Below are 19884 nucleotides of genomic sequence, written 5' to 3'. Positions count from 1 at the left end.
ACGAATGCGAATAGTTCGTCAGTTACTATTCGCAACTATTCGTGTTTACGCATATTCGCACACCCCTAGGGAATGGTTAAATGAATACATGAAAGGTAAGTCAAGGAAATGTGTTATGGTTCTAACGTCCTAATAAACACAATTTGATGGGAAAGAGGCCGAAAAATGTGTAGTAAAATAAAATTAAAGTAATGTGTATATAATCTACTAGATAACATTTCCACTTCTGTAAGGCTTATGCAGGAATCTAGTGATTGCTGTATCAAGTATCATGTACAGCTTTGTGTGTTATCATGAAAATAAATAATTAGTAGAACAAATGCACTCATTTAACAAAATTTTTATTTTTTTTTACCGAAATACTTTTTTTTTGTTACCGAAATCCTATAGTTTATTTACCGAAATCAGGCAGTTTTATTTACCATTTTTCATGGGCTCTACCTATTAACATGCCTGCATCTGTGAGCTGGTTTTCTCTCTTGTAATCAACAGCTGAAATTTCACATTTCTGTATGACTTAAAACTGTACAAAACTTGCAATGAATTGCTGTAGAAGAATACATATTTGTGGATGGAGCTTGTGAACACAAGGCCGTTCTTTTTGGAACATGACATTAAATTTTGTGAAACGAGGGAGTACTGCCTGAAGGAAATAGAAATAGAGTTTTGCTGCATCAGACTGGAAGGTAATTCTAATCCGTTTCACAGCTTCAGAATTGGCCTCTTTTCCATCCAGTCTGTCAAAGTATTCTGCCAAAGCTGGCCATTGTTCTAAGAGACACTCCACACAATTCAAAAGGGCCAACCACCTAGTAAAACAAAGCCACAGAACACTATGATTTTCTACTTCCATTAAATCTTGAATGGTGCTGAAATTTTCTTTTGCCAGATGACTTGAAATGAACATACACATCTTTGGAAAGCTGCTCACATACATCTGGTAACTGATTACAGGCGTGGGAAGCTGTTAAATGAGCAACATGGCACGTGCAGTGCAGAAACCACACATTTCCCTGATGTTGCCTCACACGTGAAAGTACAGAATTAAATTCACCTACCATGGCTTTGGCACCATCGGAGGACATGCTGAGACAGTTTTCCCAAGGGATACAGTCTTGTTCAAATAAAGAATTTACCAAATTAAATAAGTTTTCTCCACTAGCCTGACCACTTAATTCAATCACTTTATACAGGTGAGTTTCAACTTTATCTGAAACAAACACCCTGGCCATAACAACATCTTGCCTCACGACAGTAACATCCGTTGACTGGTCAATCAGTACTGTAAAAACTTATGTTTTCATAACACTAATTATGTTTCCATCAACACAGGAACCCAATGCCTGAACAATGGCTCGTTTATGTACGCGAGCAGTGAAAATTCTTAGCAATTTCGCTGTCAGGAAACATATGCGGGACGAGTTTTGTGAAACTGTCGCTAAGTTTCATTGGCAAATTATTTTCACAAATAAAATTTGCCCACATGAGCTCAGCATCTACAATTCTGTTGTCTGGTGTGCTGATGAAAGATGTGAGAGAAGTACTTTGTTCAGCAGCCCTCTGATTTCTCTGGTAGATCTGTGTGCTTTCGTGACACCCAAGATCTTTCAGACCACCCTTTTGAATGTTTAAAGTCCGCCCGACACAATGAACACACTGCAGTAAAGTCCGTTTTACCGGGTTTCAGCCACTTTAATTCTACTTCCCACTCACGTTTATATCGTTGTTTATACAGCATTCGATCTGGAGATGCCTTGCGTTTTCTTTCCATTTCTTTCAATAATTACAATCTCCACAAAGATGCAAGCCAAATTTTTTGTACGTAAAAATTACTTTAAAATTAACAACAAACTGTAAACACTCCGTCAATCCATCATAGAAATCGTGACTGCACGATATAACAACACGTACTGTAAAAACACGGTCACAGATATCACTTCGCACAAATATTACTGAGTTTGTTCCGTTACATGCACGAACGCACCATCGCGCAGAAGAGAGAAACAGAACACGGTGTCCAAAACAACTGTCATAGATATTACGATGCACAGTATACTTTCATCCGTGAAATAAAAAAATGCTTCCAGACATAAAAGGTAAAGCGTAAATTGTTATCATCTTAGAAAAACTGAAACGACGTAGCAAAGTGAAGTGTCTCTTGATGACATGTTATCTATGAAGTGGAGCGGGAGCAGTAAGTAAATATTTATGTTTGTGCGTTCGTCAATTAAAATATCCGTGAAAACGGATAATCTCCGTAAAAACGGCAACCCTGTCGTATGTTATTGAAGATTCCTTCAAAGAAAATTCTTGGGAGTTAACTTGCTGACTTTGATTCAACTTCAACCTATTCGATGCTTCGAACACCCCTACTCTCAGCATAGAAATACATTTTGACTTTTACAACAAAACAGTTTGGTTATGCAGCAGCCAAACACTGCACCAATTATTTAGAGTTCATGCCTGATAATTGGAAAGAATGATCCCTCCAGGACCACAAAAATAATGATTTTCAGATCCTTAGCAATAAAATAAATAAATAAATAAATAAATAAATAAATAAATAAATAAATAAATAATAATGGGTAAATAATAAACATGCCAAACCAAATTTTGAGATTACACCACTAAGTAAAACTGAAAATATGCCACTGAGTAATACTGAAAATAAAATTGGCATAAGATTAACTGAAACCAAATTCTTGAAATTATATGTAATGAATATTATTTGCTTAATTATTTTGACTTAGAAAAGGTATATTAATTTTGTACACAGTTTCTATACATACACCAACTGGCATAAACATATTTTTAAAAGAAATGTAATAAATTATAATTGTAAAGACATTTTTATTTGAACATTTTCCATATGTATATATAAGCTCAAAATAGAAAATTATTGCATAAAATAAAAAATCTACAAATAATAATTGGTTGTCATTACATCCTGGTGGCAAATGTTCTGTATGTACATAAATAATAGCCCACTTTCACAAAACATGGCATTAGAACATAAATAGGACTCTACACCATTAACTAGAAATTTGCACGTAGATCAATACAACTGCATATTTAATAATTCTTAGGTCCGCCTTAGTAAAATACATGTTTAAACCATCTTGTGTAAAATTTGGAAACTTAAACTGCTACATATACTTTGCTGGCACAAAGTTTCATTAAGAACAAATTCATTTGTTTACATTTCATTACTTCTAACACATCCAGCTACAGTCTCAAAATCATTCAAACAAATTATTTAAACAATATATTATGATTAGAATGTTACAGCTATCATTCTGTTTAATGTACAACACTTAAATCGGACAATTGTCCATCAGACAACAATTATCCTTTATCATAATATTTCTTTCGTTTCAACAAGGCAACACAATGTCTTTATAAAACTACACTACTGTCAAAGTTACAAATATTTTCTAGGTCTGTCCAATAGCAGCCCCTTTCTGAAGATACTAACAACTCAAAATCTTTGATCTGTGAAGAAATACAGTCCAATGTCATGGATAGCAAATAGCACACTTGGAATATTAAAGATTCCCCTCGAAGATTAAAGATCACAGATATAACAATAAAACGAACACAGAAATAAATTAATTCTACAGATATGGAAATGCTAAGGATGTGTATGACCCATATATAGATAATACTAGATCACCAAACAAACAAACGAAAAGCATTTCTTGATTAAAAATTCACTATTTATAGCTGGATCAAAGGTCACAAAAATGGGCTTTTTGTATTATTTGGCCAAACAATTAGTTTTACTCATTATAAATGTATTGGTCACGCAAACTTAAAATTTTACTTATATTACGGGTCCAATAATGTTCATAGACAGCGTAGTCATGCATATTATGGAGAATAAAGCTCCAGCTAACTTTCGAATGGCCTTTTCTCAGAAATGGTAAATCTTCGAGAAAAAAGTATAATGAAAATTTTAGTAGATAATTACCTGATCTACAATTTTAGTCTGAGCTATTTTTATTGTAAAACTAACCATTTGGCCAAAAAATTAAAAAAAAAAAACATTTTTGTGACCTTTAACCTTGAATAATTTTTTTTGCACACATGGAATCAATGGGGACTTTTCAGGACTTCATTAGAGTGGTATCCCTTACGTGCCTGTAAATTTTCAGCTTGTTGTGAATTAATGCAAGGGTACCCCTATTTTTTGGGCTAATATGACCTGGCTATAAATCTAGTAAGAAGCATTATCTATTCCATTACCTCTGACTGACCAGAAGACAACAATTATTTTTTTAAGGGCCATACACATGCTTATTTTTAGGAAAGTGATGGGGATATAACTAAAGGAAGTCAACCAATGATGTGCAGAAAACCTGCAAGTCTATGTGACACGAAGACATGGTTTGAACTAGACGAATGCAAACACCACACTTTCCAGTGCACAGAGAAACGCCTAAAAAATTAAAAAAGTGATGTCTTCAACTGTGTTAAAACCAGAACAAATTAAAAAAAATGTGTATATAAAAATATAGTGTGTCTGATGCATTAGTGAGAGTTGCTAATCACATCAACTTGCACGCTGTGTTGTCTATTGGACTCCTTATCGCATGAAAGTCCTGATGTGGCGGCCGGAGGGGTCCCGATGCATGCCGCCCCTCACGGGGGGTCCCCCGAAGCGCTCCCTGCCGTCCTTCACGGTCCAGCCCCCCCGGGGTCCCCTCGCCACGCCGAAGCGACCGCCGCGTGCGTCGTGCAGCTCGGAGGTGCGGAACTGGCGCTGCACTGCCACGGCCGCAGGGCTGGAGCCCTCGCTGCCATGCAGGGGCCACGGCTGGGCAGCGCTGCTCTGCTGTGCCATCGACCCCAGGCTCCGTGCTAAACCTTCACAATGACATCCAACATTCACCATCTCACACTCTTGGGAAAAACTTCTACCCGTTGATCATTATGGAAATAAACACATGAAATGCAAGATGTGGCCTGCTAGAAAGTAGGAAACAATAAAAATCTGACAGTAACTATAAACTCTGAGCCAATTAACAACCCAAGCAGCGCAATGACGTGAACCAGTGGCTAGGCTTGTACGAAGCTTGGAATAAGTGAATTAATCAAAGCTCTTTTTAATATTCAGTTTGACTTTGCCAGGAAATTTGCTATTCATTTTATTTGAAGCTTCGGTTGTGATGCAAAGCTTCATATCTGATTTGAAGCTTCGTATTTGTTGCAAAACTTTAAAACATTGGAAGCCTAAGATTTGCTCATGAAAAAAAAGTTTTTTTTTTTCGTGCTGTATACATTTTGATTGACTAAAGTTGGTTACTTAAAAAATGAAAAGGTGGCTTTCCATTTGCTTTAATGAATACACAAAATTATACAGTAGAACCCTGTTATAATGTTTCCTGCTTATAACATCATATAATTAAGCCCCAACATTTCCACCATAAAGAACAATGTATTTATTTATGGTTTATAATGTTTCATCAATTGTGCATTTCCTGCTTATAATGAATGTTTTCTTAAATTGAGTAAATTCAAAATTTATTTTTTTAGAAAACTAACTATACCAACACTTATCCCATCTGTAAAGTGTAACATGTGAAACTGTTTACTTAACAATTTACTTATGTTTTTGTTTACAATCACTGCTATACCATAGATGTAAATTGTTCAAATAGGATTGTATGCATAAATAAAAGATAAGTGTGCCAGAACAATAGCACTAATGCTGTATATTCAATGTATTGTATATTGAAGATATGTAACATTCCCCCCTTGAAAAACATTATAACATGGTTCTACTTTATATGGTTATTTTATTTTATAATATTTATTGAATGATGTTATGCGTAGGGCCCAATTGGTTTATCACTTAATCAGTTCAAACATTACTAACATTAAATAATTTTTTAACTTCAATACTGTATTTTATAAAACAAGTATAGTACAGCTTTGCAGAGAACAATATTTGCAATTTGATCAGACTTTTCAAATATTGAAAATATTTGACCAAAAAACTAGTATTCGCACAGGCCTACTGGCGGCCACAAAAGCAGAAATCCACCAAAAAACCAGAACGTGAATGGTTCAATTGGTACTTTATTATAAACTGTCCAGAACTATAGCATGCCGGGTTAAAGATCTTTCTTTCACTGTACTTACAACTAAATAAGATTTCACTAATAACACTGCCGGGCAGGGGCGCAACAACAGGGGGGGGGGGGGGAAGGGTATTTTGCCCTCCCCCCTTCTGAAACCTTGAAGTGGGGGCAAACGGGGGCAAAGAAAGTGCTGTGTAAACAATTTTTAGATACTAAAACTGCTTAAATAGCACCATTTTCCACCTAGAAATACAAATTTTCCCGGGGAGAACCCCCGGACCCCCCGCTTCAATAGGGGTGATCGATGATTCCTTATAAAAATTTATATTGCCCCCCCCCCCCCAAATTTAGTTGTTGCGCCCCTGCTGCCGGGTATATGCAAGAACCGAGAAGAAATTCAACAAATCAAGATATAGTAGAACCTCATTTTTAAGTACCCGGGATTTACAAATTCCAGTGATTAACATATTTTTTTAATTGCACCATCATTTTCCCTATAATATAAATTGATTGCTTTCCCGCTTTATGTGAAAGCAAATAGTGTGAAATTTAATTATTATACATACATTACTGCATGAGCATGAGGTCACTGCAGCTTCGTTTGCCATTGTAAACAACTTACATTTTTTTGTGCAATAAGCCACGTAAACCATATGGCCATGAGCCAAAACTTTGGAGACGTGAAAGCAGAAATAGTTTATTTTGATATATCTCCCCTTTAAACTTTAATGTATTATACATGAAAATAAAGTTGTAAATATGTGTTTTACATAAAAAAACAATGGATTACTGTATCATTATTAAAATACATTTTATAGCAAATACCAAATTCCTGGTAATATGGTGTTCACGTGCATGTTCAGCAATGTTCATTTTACCACATCTATACTAATATTATAAAGCTGAAGAGTGAGTTTGTTTGTTTGAACGCGCTAATCTCAGGAACCACTGGTCCGATTTGAAAAATTCTTTCAGTGTTGGATAGTACATTTATCGAGGAAGGCTATAGGCTATATTATATTATCAATAACATTAGGGATACTTACTAAAAGTCCAATTTAGAATCAAATGTGTTTGAGGGGGTAAGATACAACATGCAGTACACGTACAAAGTGTGTGTTGACAATGCCGCAGGCGCATAGAAGTTTATTTCCTATTGCCTATTAACATTGTTGCCACACACTAGATGCCTTATCATTCTTAATTTTCCCATACAAGTAAAAAACACCTGTGTGATATTAACAACGAACCCTCATAAGAGTTCAATTAGTATTTAAATACTTTTTATCACTTTAAATCGCAAACCTAAACTATTGTTTTTATTCCTCTCTCTGTGTTTAATTTGTTTTTTTATTGCCCTTTTTTTCAAGTATATATATTTTACACACTTGAAACTTCACAGTAATGTTCCTTATGTTACGCAGAATGACATTTTCCGAATATTAGATCCCATGGGTGGTTAAAACCAGGCAACAGTGGGTACTTTGTCTGCATGAGAACAGGATTTTGCATTGTTCATGCCTTCTGCGTCTCCATGAAAACGGGCATCGCGCGGCAGTGGCGTACCCACAAGGAGGGGCATGTATAATGAACGGCGCAAGAGTGATCTACCTGTTGACTGCCGTAGCGAAGTACGGGTACATCAGTTGTACGTTGCGTGCACGAGTCGGGAAACCATCGGTGCTATTCATTCTCTCTCCGGTACATTATACAGCTTTGTAATAAATTTTCACTGAATTTTTTTTTATTTACCATTACTGTAAATGGGAGATGTGGCTTAATTTTTTTCCATTAGTATAGCTGTGCGAAGGCGGGTTGGGCAGCTAGTTTGGTAATAACATTTTTAGTTTAATAAAAAATTTATTTTATGTAAGTTAATAAAAAAATATCTCCATCACAATATTAAGAACATTTCTTTACAGTTCAAGCAGTTCGTATTTTCCAATACAGTAAAACCTCGTATTTACGTTCTCGTTATTTACGTTTTACCGCAAATAACGTCATTTTATGTAGGTCCGTTTTATTGTACATTAACTTTCGTGTTGCATTTTCCCTGAAATTACACCGCTACGTAACCAAAAAACCCGGAATGTACGTTTCAAAACACGGTAAAAATGTAAATACTCGTCACGTTAGTCATAGATGTGAAAAGTTTGAAGTAGTTCGCCTATTGTCTGTAACCTTTCGTTTTGATGTATCGACAAGTTCTATGGTGCCTCTCCTCTACTAACGTTTTAATCTTTGCTGCCATAGAGAACTTTCGTAGCAGAACCACAAACGGTTTAATTTATGGTGTCATAGAGCACTCTCGTAGCAGAGCATAGTCCGAAGCGCTGAGCTATCGATACTACCGGAAAGCGCTCATACACAGTACGTATATTTAGTAGTGCTGCATTATGTACAGTACATATCTATGATGGCTTTCATTGTTTACATTAGTCAACGTCCGTTTTGGTTAGCACGTGTTTTTTTATCGTTCACAATATTATTTATGGCAAGATTTTGATTGAAGATGGATAGGTATAAAGTTCCACGAAATACTTTATCTATTGAAGATAAAATTAAAATTATTGAGAAGTTTGACAAGCATGTGGGTACCCGAGTGGTTTTGGCCAAGGAACTGAATATTCCTGTTAGTACTTTAAACACAATAATTAAAAATAGGTAAATGCTGATACATTTTTTTAAGCTAAAATTTAGCATGAACTGCCAATAAAAGTGCTTTCCCACAATTTACACTTTCCCGCAATTTACACTTTTTCCTTGGGGTTCCTTGAAAAGTGCAAATAAGGGGTTTTACTGTAATTGTAGTGGTAGCCATGCTCGAAATAAAGCTACTTTTTGTTCTTATCTAACTTTACCGGTGATGTATTTATTTATGATGTATTAGATTCATGAACGTTATAAAACATAGGATGTTTAAGTTTGACATGTATGGCTGGCACAGGTAGCTATGAAATGATGTTCAAAGTATGTAGTTAAACCTCGGTATAACAAACTTGAAGGGACTGATATTATGTGTGTTTGTTATAGCGAGATTTCTTTATAATGAGGTTAACAATAACCAACGAAAAAATGATTTGTGATACTGATACAAAGTTTTTTTTATGTATCCATGATTATTTCAAAAAACACAGAATAGTAGGTACTCAGTATATAGATAAAATATACACAAAGTACTTAAGCTTACCTACTTTTTAATACATGCTACAGAGTCCTCGAGCAGAGCAAATGAAGATTATGCAAACCAATCAGATTTTATTACAGTACATAAGTATATTGTATATTATTGTTGACAGTGTTGAATTTGGAATGCCAAATCTTTTAGCTATTTCTGCTTTTTTACCTCCCTGATCTACTGCGTGTAGAATTTCCAGTATTTTTGTAAGAGAAATTGCTTTCCATTTTTTTATCCATTTTACGAACACTAACAATAAATTACTGAAAGTTAAGTCTCATTTATTACCGCACGAGATTTGTCCAACCATAACCTATTTACAAGCGAACAAATTTAACCCAGAAAAACTTAACTTCTAAACAAGGTACATAACTGGTTAAATAATTTATTTCCCCCTACAACATGGAACAAAAAAACTTTCTAAACCTACAGATTTTAATTAAGAAACACTTCCACAGAATCTGAATCGGTAATCGGCATTCATTACAACACGGATAAACGATCACACATTTTCACAGAACAATGATGTAAATTGTTCACGTGATGAAATTTTCTAGGCAGTTTCGGAAGATCGATTAATCAAAGTACGATAGCTTATGTTGGTAGTCAAAGTGCGTTTCAGTACGTCCGTAATTCTTACTTCTATGGCCAATTAGTTGTAAGATGGCGGCAGTATTGTTTACTTGCCGAAGCGTAATTTATTTACGAAGCAAAATTGATAATTTATGACAATCCTACAAAAATATTTTGAAGATTTTTCCGTTTTACCTTTCGCTGTAGTGGGTGTTTTTGGCGTTGCATCCAAAAAATGCTTCGTTATTTAGAGGTATAAATACATAGGATTACATAGCGATTTGGCGGGATCTAACAGTTGCTTCGTTATACCGAGGATTTCGTTATAAAGGAGTTCATTGTGCGAGGTTTTACTGCAGTAGTACGTAAAGTGAAAAGGGTATTTTAGATTATGAAAGGAACTTACATTTTTCCATAATATTGGCTGAAAATTAACAAGTGTATCGTGAATCTGCAGAAACACCAATTCAACTTAATATCGGCAATATCTGCAAAATCGGCTTCTGTCTACTTGTAACGGCAAAGTTTGTTTATCCCATATCTACATAAATTTGTTATTCTGTGTTTATCATGTACATCATCAGATAACACTTTTGTGTGAAATACTAAATCAAAATGCTGTCGGGGACTCAAAATATGTAGCTCCTAGATATTTTGATGTGCTCTTCCATTTAAGACAGAATTTATAGGCTGCCAACACTAGTCTAATAATGGTAGACATTGAAAAAAATGTTAGCACGCAACGCTGGAACTACTTTTTTTTAATATAGAAATATAGACTGTAACTCATACATACAATATTACGAGGGTTATTTTTTTTTCAACCTCCGATCGGCTGTAATAAAAAAACGGGAATGAATTGGGAAATTATTTTAATGTCAAAAGAAACGTACATCTTTACTCTATTTTTCCACATAATTACCGTGCAGATTGAGGCATTTGTCGTACCGATGCACCAGCTTTCCAATACCCTCTGCATAAAATGATGCCTCCTGCCTATTCAGCCATGTTTTAACAGTGCTCTGCAGTTCAGCATTGGTGTTGAAGCATCGTCCTCCAAGCCACTTTATTCAACGTAGGGAAAAGGTGATAGTCACTCGGTGCCAAATCCGGACTGTAAGGAGGGTGATCAAACACTTCCCATCGAAATCTTGCAAGGAGTTGTTGTGTTACGGCGGCACTATGCGGTCGGGCGTTGTTATGAAGCAAGACAACACCAGATGTCAGCATTCCTCTCCGCGTGTTGCATATTGACTGTCTTAGCCGTCGTAGTGTCGCGCAGTATGCAGCAGCATTGATTGTTGTCCCTGGCTCCATGAAATAAACCAGTAGCACACCTTGGTGATCCCAGAACACTGTAGCAATCTGTTTCTTGGTGCTGAATGTCCGTTTGAACTTTTTCGGCTTGTTTGGAGAATAGGTGTGCTTCCACTGTTGTGATTGAAGTTTTTTTTCTTCATTATCGAAATGAATCCATGTTTCATCACCTGTCACAATTTGAGTCAAAAAGTGTTCACCATCGTCTGCGTAACGCAGCAAAAACGACAAGGCTGATGCCATTCGCCGCTCCTTGTTGATGTCAGTCAACATCTTGGGTACCCATCGGGCACAGATTTTCCTGTATCCGAGATTGTCTGTAACAATGGCGTATAGGGCTGACCTTGAAATGAGCGGAAATTGTTCAGACAGTTTTGAAATCGTGAATCGACGTCTCTCACGAACAACTGCATCAAATCTCTGAACTGTTTCATCTGTTGCTACCTACTTCCTTCCTTGGCCACCTTCATCATGAATATCAATACGGCCTTCACGGAATTTCCGACACCACTCTCGCACAAAGCCATCGCTCATAAAGTTTTCACCGTACACAACACTCATTCGGCGATGGATTTCTGCTGCAGTGTGCCCTTCTGCCTGTAAGAAACGGATGACTCCACGCAGCTCGCATTTCGCCGTACAGTTTATCGTTGCAGCCATGTTGACATTCCCATAACCAAGCTTCAACTGAGGTGTGAGTTGGCCGCTCCACATGGTTGGTGGAAGGGGGTAAACAGTACGAGACGTGTCGATTCGTGTACGAGCGATTAGGGTATCGATTAATGGGCATGCCATGGAGAAATGAAACTGTAATCACACTGCAGGGCACTGTTAAAACGTGGCTGAATAGGCAGGAGGCATCATTTTATGCAGAGGGTATTGGAAAGCTGGTGCATCGGTACGACAAATGCCTCAATCTGCACGGTGATTATGTGGAAAAATAGAGTAAAGATGTACGTTTCTTTTGACATTAAAATAATTTCCCAATTCATTCCCATTTTTTATTACAGCCGATCAGAGGTTGGAAAAAAAAAAAAAAAAAAATACCCTCGTACGTAGTTTATATTTATGGTATTCATTATTGCAAACGCCCATTAAAATAACGTGATCAGTAACAAATTTAAATGTCAATAAAAGTAAACTCATGCCTTTAACTGTGAGTAATTAACAGAATTTTTATCTGTACATATTTAATCGAGATGGCAGCGTGTAAAAGGTGGAAAATATTTTCAATTGATAAAAAACTAAACATTTAAAGTGTGTGGATGAGCAAAAAGGTACTAGTGTTTCACTCGCTGATAGGTTAGGTGTGTATTTCAACTGTGGACACAATTGTAAAAATCATAAATTCATTGAAGGAAATGCAACTAAGTGTAGTGATTAAATACTTTATTTTTATTTTTATTCTTAGCTGTAAATGTGGGATGTTACTATGAATTGCTCATTAAAATATGAAAGTACATGTACTGTATGTATGCTTACTTAAAGTTTATACAGAATGTAAATATAGGACTTTAATGTTAATTATTCTATTTATATAACCTTTACACACACTTAATTATGAGTATATTAGAAAAAAATATGGAAAGATCGTATAATATCACAGTTCTCGAAGCAAAAAAGAATTTTCCATACATTTTACAACATTTTCAGACACCCCCCTGAATAGTGTAAAAAAGGGGTTCCACAGTATTAATTCATTGCTTTCATAAATGCAGGAGTCAACAGGAAGTATGGGTAACACTGGAAAAAAAAAAAAAATCTTGAATAGGCATCACATTATCTCGAAACAAATGTTTTCCCACTCTTAGCACAATTTTTCCTGTCTTGTTTCCCAATTTCATTCACATTTTAAGACACTTTTTTTCTTTTTTTTCTTTTTTAGAAATTTGGGCAAAAAAAATAAAATAAAATTTTCAATACTGAAAGCATGTGTAATGAACAATTTTCTTTTCAGGTGTTTACATTAGTGATGGGTCAATTCCTGTTTTTTCCTGGTTCTCGGTTCGGTACCGGTTCTTAAAAATCGGTTCTCGGTTCTGACTTAAACAATAAAATAAATATTATTCACACATTACTTATGAGGTGTTTTAAGTAATAAACTATTTATTGTTTTGGAAAAAAAAAAGAAAAAAAAAAGCAAGCACTGTTTCAAGATACAGTAAACACACCAACCTATTAAAAATGTAATATGTATTAATAAAAAAATTAATTCGAAATAATATAGAGAACAATTAATAAAACTAAAATTTACTATATCAATCTAGTAATTACCTCAAGAAATCTACATACACCCTCCTTTAAAACATAGGAATAAAAAGAAAATGTTACAATAATGGAAATAAATACAATGATGGTGAACTTTCAAAGAATTAAAATATTAAATTGTCCATCAAACTTATTGCCTACATTGAATTCAGTTTGTTTGCACAGTCAACAGTAAATTACTGCCACACTTCTGATGCCATTTCTTACACAATTTGCTATATTTGGCCAGAATAATTATACTTTAGAAGTGTCAACAAGCATTTCGTTTGACCAGCCAATAGTAAAATACATCTACACATCCATACACCACTTTACTAAAAAAAAAACTTCTCCCTTCAAAGCAATCCCGTTTACATAAAAGAGAAAGTTACTAGCCATTACGCTAGATGGCTGCAGATGCAGTGAACTTACAGTCCAAAGCACTGCACAAAAAGCATAAAATTTTAGAATGCTGAAAATTATCACGGAAAATTTTAAATCAATCATTAATTCTATTAAACAAATATTCTATGGAATTTTGCACTTTTAATTGTTCTTTATACACCAGTCACCCTTACTTACTTGTCAAAGACTCAATTAACTACCTATTTTTAAAAACAAATTGAAACAAACATGGCGTCTTTCTGTTGTCACATCTCTGCTGAGGCACGTTATAGAGTTGCACACGTCTATGAACTACATACATCTATGGCACCTTCAACTGTTATGTTTTGATTGTTTAACGTACTTTGCCCCGATTTATATATGGTACTTTGTTTACATATGTGACGATAACATTAAATATTTTCACGTGTAATTTATTTTATAGTTAGAGATGAATATTATTCCACATAAGTCCAAAAGAATAATTCATATGTGAATTGAACGTGAGTTGAGCCATTTCATGCTGCAGTTAAGTTGTAGTGAAGGACTATTTTCGTAAAGGGTTTTGCTATACTGCCGGTACCGGTACCGGCACCGACATTTTAGCTGCGGTTCTCGGTGCCGGTTAATATGCTGAGAACCGTAGGAACCGAGAACTGAGAACCGGTACCGACCCATCCCTAGTTTATATATAGTAACTGCCTTAGGTAGGTATGAATGCAACGTGGAAACATGTTAAATACTTCACACAAGTTCTGGACCATATCTGCAAACATTACCTTGTGAATCTTCAGTCCATTCGCCTCTCCCATTTTCATGGCGGCTGTATGCAGCAGAGGAACCAAAAAAGCGACCCCGATCGGTGGGAAATGCTCTGCCTCGCCCCCGTGTTCTGGTAGATATAATGTCCTGAAAGAAAAAATTATCCTAGTCATATTAAAAATACAGCTGAGATCAGAAAAACTTAAATTAAGGCCAGAGAATAAAGGAGGGAAAAAAAGAGCAGTTATTATCAATAATCTCTGTTATATATGTGCCTACAAATACCAGGCGAACCAATTTCTGCACATTTTCAGGACCTATTAATAAAATTTTTTTCAATAAATTTTTTATATCAAAGGGTGATTTTTAATTGTGTATAATCAAAATCAAACATGAACAAATATAAATATAAATTTTCTGCAATTTGCAGGAACGTTTAACTTTTTACGTCAGGAAGACAAAACTTATTCAGAATATTTATTTTTCACAATATTTAATCAAACAGTCTCCAACAATTTATATTTAATGCACAACCATAAAATGAAGTTAAGGCATCAAAAAGCACAATGTGAGCTGGAAACTGAAGTTTCACAACTTCAATGTAGGAAAGTTTTCATGGCTTTTCATGACCAGTCCTTCAGTTTCCTTACTTTTTTGTGACTTTTGAGATCTGTTACAACTATTTTATCACAACCAAGGGTCCTCAGTAGCCATGATGCTTATGTGTTATGCTCGTTTGGCACAGTGGGTTTGAACCCACTGAAATCTTGGAGGTTCCTTACGGCCCTGTGCATAACCATGTAACACAAAAACCCTTAAAAATATAAAATCAACCTAATTTTGTGTAGACTTTTTAAACATTGTTATCAGGAAGTAGAAATTACTATGTTCATTCGCAAATGTTATAGGTAGATACAAGATTTTATGGTTCTATTTTCAGGCAATTTCCTTTTTCAAAAAAGAATATTTCCATTTTATTGTTTTTGAAGTGAAAACTTCTTTAGCAGCATTGAGTGATTTTTAGCAGGGGAAAAATTTTAAGTCCGCATCACCGACATGCTAGTGACATGTTGCGCCAGACTGGCGACACACAGCAGCCTGTGTACATGTATACACATGTATACAATAATACATTGTATATACTTGACTGTATCATGTGCGTGTTGGACTCTTTTTGGATGGGTAAAATCTTGTGAGTTTGTGTCACCGAAATGCTGTAGTAGCAGTAAGTGAAGTTAAATTGACCATGTGAAAAGTTTAATTTGAGTATACTGTGCATAGCCCAGTGAACACATGGCCTAGGTCTGACATCACTGGTAAGTCAAAGCTAGGTAATGAATTTTTACGTAATTTTGACATACCACTGACTTCTGTTGTGACTTAAAAATGATGTAAAGATAAATTATATCATGCTGACATCATACTTTTATAATACCAAAATCATTTTCTTACGTACATTTGACTTAGAAAAGTCATACTGCACAGTTAAAAACAAAGTTTTAAGTTTTCACTTCTGTCGACAGTCCCCTTGACTGCTACTTTTATTTGAGAGTTCTGTTAGTTCTTAAAAATAGCATATTATTGGACTGATACATATGCACTTTTACAATATATTAATTTGTAACAAGCATGTCTAAAACAGAACTACTCAGAACAATAAAAATAAATCTGCCAGTATTTGTGTGTTTATACAGAGGAAATATAAAAATATGTTACAAATAACAGTTGAAAAAAAAAAAATTACTTTCAATTAGTGTTGGGCCGATTCCTAAAATATACTGATTCCGGTTCCATTTTCGATTCTTAAATTAAAGGGTCAATTCTTCGAATGCGATTTCGATTCCTTAATTTTTATCTGATGATGTTCAACAGAGTAATATACTCAGAAAAAAAGGTTGTTTATGATTTAAAAAATGTAATTGCATTATATTTCATTTTCTGTGCAGAAATTAACATTATATATACAGCTTATAATGTTAAAAAGCATGTTCAGTACCCTCAAGTTACGCTACCTTGAATTTCTAACACAATTTGGCCTTTTAACCTTGCATATAGTTAAACGAAACACGTGTTCAAACACTGCCAATAATCAAAGATGTCTTATGAAGTAAATTGGAAATAATGTTATAACTTAACCAACTTTAGATACCTTACATTATCAACTCAATTTATTTATTGTAAAAAAAGAGGGTTTGTACAGTTAGGTTAAGAGTTTTATTTTCAACACAACTAAACAATTTATCCAAATAAATGACAATATAACCTCGTTTTTACATATTTCAAGGGACCAGGGCGAAAAAAAATAAAAAGAGGGAAATGTAAAAATAAAACTTTATTATCTCATTACGATGGAAACGATAAGAAACAAATATGCACCACACTAAAATAAGTTGTCAGAGATGCTTACTTTTTAATATATTAAGTAGAACTTAATTATCTCAATTGGTGAAAAGAATAAATCCATCCAGTCTTGCAGTTCTTCACAACCGTAAAGAGAAAATAAATTTTTGGTTCTTGAGTAAGAAAGATCTGTGCATGTTTATTAAGCATCTTAAAATATTCACATTTTATGGTGAGATTTTCTTATGCAAAATATTTAAACTCTTCAAATAACCGCGTATTAACATTTAATTCATTTCAGAAATTTATCGGAAACAATTCTGTGCAACTAACAACTACTTTCAAAAGATTGTTTATGTTTATATATATATATATATATATATAAAAAAAAAAATTACGACCATTTCAGCAGCAATGTTTGGAAATTCAGTTTCGACAACTGCCTTTCCAAAATATTTCTAATGTAAAACGAGCATCGCTGAACACGCACAAGAATGCCGATTTACAGCAATTTTGTTATGTTGCTTTTAAACTTATTTTAATATGGTCGCAGTAATCCACTGTGAATTTTGGTAAAATCTCATAAAAAAATTATTTCATTTGTAATTCTTTAATGTTTAAAGTGCAGAGATGTGAAACATCTTAATTTTCACGTTCACGTTACCAAAGACTTGGTTCATGGCCCTATGGTTTACCATGGCAGGTAGCACAAACAAAAAATTAGGTTGTTTACAATGTCAAACGTAGCTGCCATGATCAAATAGTTAACGTTTAGTAAATAAAATTTACATTATTTTCTTTAAACATTTATGGTTTTGTCTAATTATTTTTTTAAGTTTATTATTAAATGCTGTGCTGCTGCAACATAATTTCCGAAAAATGCTTTTGCTTTAAGCGGGACAATAGATACGGCATTTGTACTGTAGGGAAAATAAATACGTTAATCACCGTAAAAAAAAAAATTTATGTAGTTTTAAAATTATATTAGCATACATTTTAATATTTTCTTACGTTGCGTAGGAGATGTATTTTGCAAACTTAAAAACAATGCAGGAATCGGTCATGGTCGATTCCAAAAACATTGTATTCTGAATCCCATGATTATAGTGAAATTGGTGGAACCGACCGATTTCGGAATCGGAATCGACCCATCACTACTTTCAATCTATTTAGTTGAAATATTTTGGTACATACTTTTTTTGAATTGAATGTATTAAAACATTAAGTTTTTGAAATTAGAGTTAAGTTTTGATTAAAATTGCTATTTAACAGTGATGGGTTTGTCCTGGTTCTCGGTTCTGCCAGTTCTCAGCAAATTAACCGACACCGTAACCGTAAATATGTCGGTGCGGGTACCATGGAAAGCATAACAGCTAAACATTTCCCAGTACAAATATAACAAACTCCCAGTAAAACATTGCAATATACAGCCGGCAACCAATACGACACATATTTTTAATTTACTTTAAACTCCATGTGACAGAGAATGGTTGGTAAATTTTTGAAAATTGCAGGCTACACCCACAAAGGGCAGTCTCCCCTTCCCTTCCTTCACCACCTTGCCATTGTGGTTAGCCTGCCCAGATGGAAAGAAAACACCTGTAGGAAGTGGCAAACAGAGTTCTTTGTGCCCAGATCCCGGACTTTTTTTGTCCCTCTTTTCACTAAAAGACAAGGATGATAATTTTAATTAAAAGTACACCTACAGAAAAATAACACAGGCTCAATATACTTTTAAAAATTATAAAAAAAATAAACTACCATGATTTGAAGTTGTCTAATACTAATTAACTGCAGGAATTGCCTATTACGTTTAGCTTTAAATCACTTCTAACTAGAGACCTGAAAATATCACAACTCATGAATTTGCGAAATATCAACAAACACTAGTAACTTTTTTTTTTTAAACAAAAGTTAAATATGATTTAAAAGGAATTTTGATTTCTGAGATTTACTAATGAACTTATTTTTAAATTATTTTAAACCCTAGTATTTAGTATCCATGAATTTCATGCAATTTTAATTATTTAATTTTCTCTTTAACCATAAAACAAATACATAGGTGCAAATGCACAATAATAATGGTATGCTGAACCATATTTATAGTCCATTGTGTTAAATAATATGAGTCACAATACGAGATTCAGTATTACAATTTATTGTATGCTATACCCAAAATTATGGTATGCGTGACGGCAGATTATTACCGTAGCACTGGAGCGGTGGTGGGATGTAGAGATGATATGTTTATCTTGGTTTCAGACAACTAGAAGAATTTTAAAAATTATATATATTTTACTTGGTCACTGTGTTTTATTATTAAACCTGTTAGATTATCAATAAGATATTTTTTAAAGTACAGTAGAATCTCGTTATAAAGTACATCAATAAGGCCTCAACTTTTATACTTAGTAATGAAAGTACTTTATTCTGAAAGTTACCTTTAAAACGTAGTATTTTTGAATTTTTAAAAATAAAGTAATAGGGGATCAAATGTTACATTAGCTTGGAAGCAAATATTTGTAAAACAAGGAAAAAAAATAGGTACTGAACTTAATACAGTAGCCTAAATTCTAGGCCTCCATATACAAAATTTATATCTGTCAAACACAAAATGACAAATGGGTTTAACTATTTTGTAGATATGTACATTTATTGGGATAGAATTCCCTCATCTCCTAGGCGAAGTCTCTTGTGACCAGCAGATAAAGATGACTGTTCATACAGTTTAATAATTTTTTCGCGATCTTTTATTATTGTTGACAGTGTAGTGGGCAGCAAACCAAACAACCGTGCCACATCTGCATTTTTCCTGCCTTTGTCAACTTCTTTTAAAATTTCCACCTTTTTCTTTCAAAGTAAACTGCTTGCATTTCTTTTTATCTTTTTGGCCATCCATCCTGATTAAAATATTCAATCAACAATATTGTTTGCCTCACGCCACGTCAAACGTAAACAAACCTCGCATCCATAGATAACGATAGCACCACACTAGTAGCG

The 19884-nt window shown here is 34.4% G+C and overlaps 1 protein-coding gene across 4 annotated transcripts in view; it reads right to left on the bottom strand.

The window, feature by feature from the left end:
* Window positions 1-2830: 2830 nt before the first annotated feature.
* The window catches only part of LOC134541210 (protein virilizer), a 142652-nt gene continuing 125598 nt past the window's right edge, over window positions 2831-19884 (bottom strand). For 3 of the 4 annotated variants that reach the window (XM_063384461.1, XM_063384478.1, XM_063384488.1), the window contains 2 exons: window positions 14562-14709; window positions 2831-4866 (listed from right to left, as the gene is read on the bottom strand). In XM_063384461.1, coding sequence (XP_063240531.1) covers window positions 4586-4866; window positions 14562-14709 — 429 coding nt within the window. In that variant the 3' untranslated portion in view covers window positions 2831-4585. The remainder of the gene's footprint in view (window positions 4867-14561; window positions 14710-19884) is intronic. The other variant, XM_063384469.1, reaches the window with a different exon arrangement.

The sequence above is a fragment of the Bacillus rossius genome, chromosome 1 (assembly GCF_032445375.1).
Source record: "Bacillus rossius redtenbacheri isolate Brsri chromosome 1, Brsri_v3, whole genome shotgun sequence".
NCBI lineage: Eukaryota > Metazoa > Arthropoda > Insecta > Phasmatodea > Bacillidae > Bacillus > Bacillus rossius.
The sequence above is the reverse complement of the archived record's forward strand: the minus strand, read 5'-3'. Positions and strand labels throughout refer to the sequence as shown.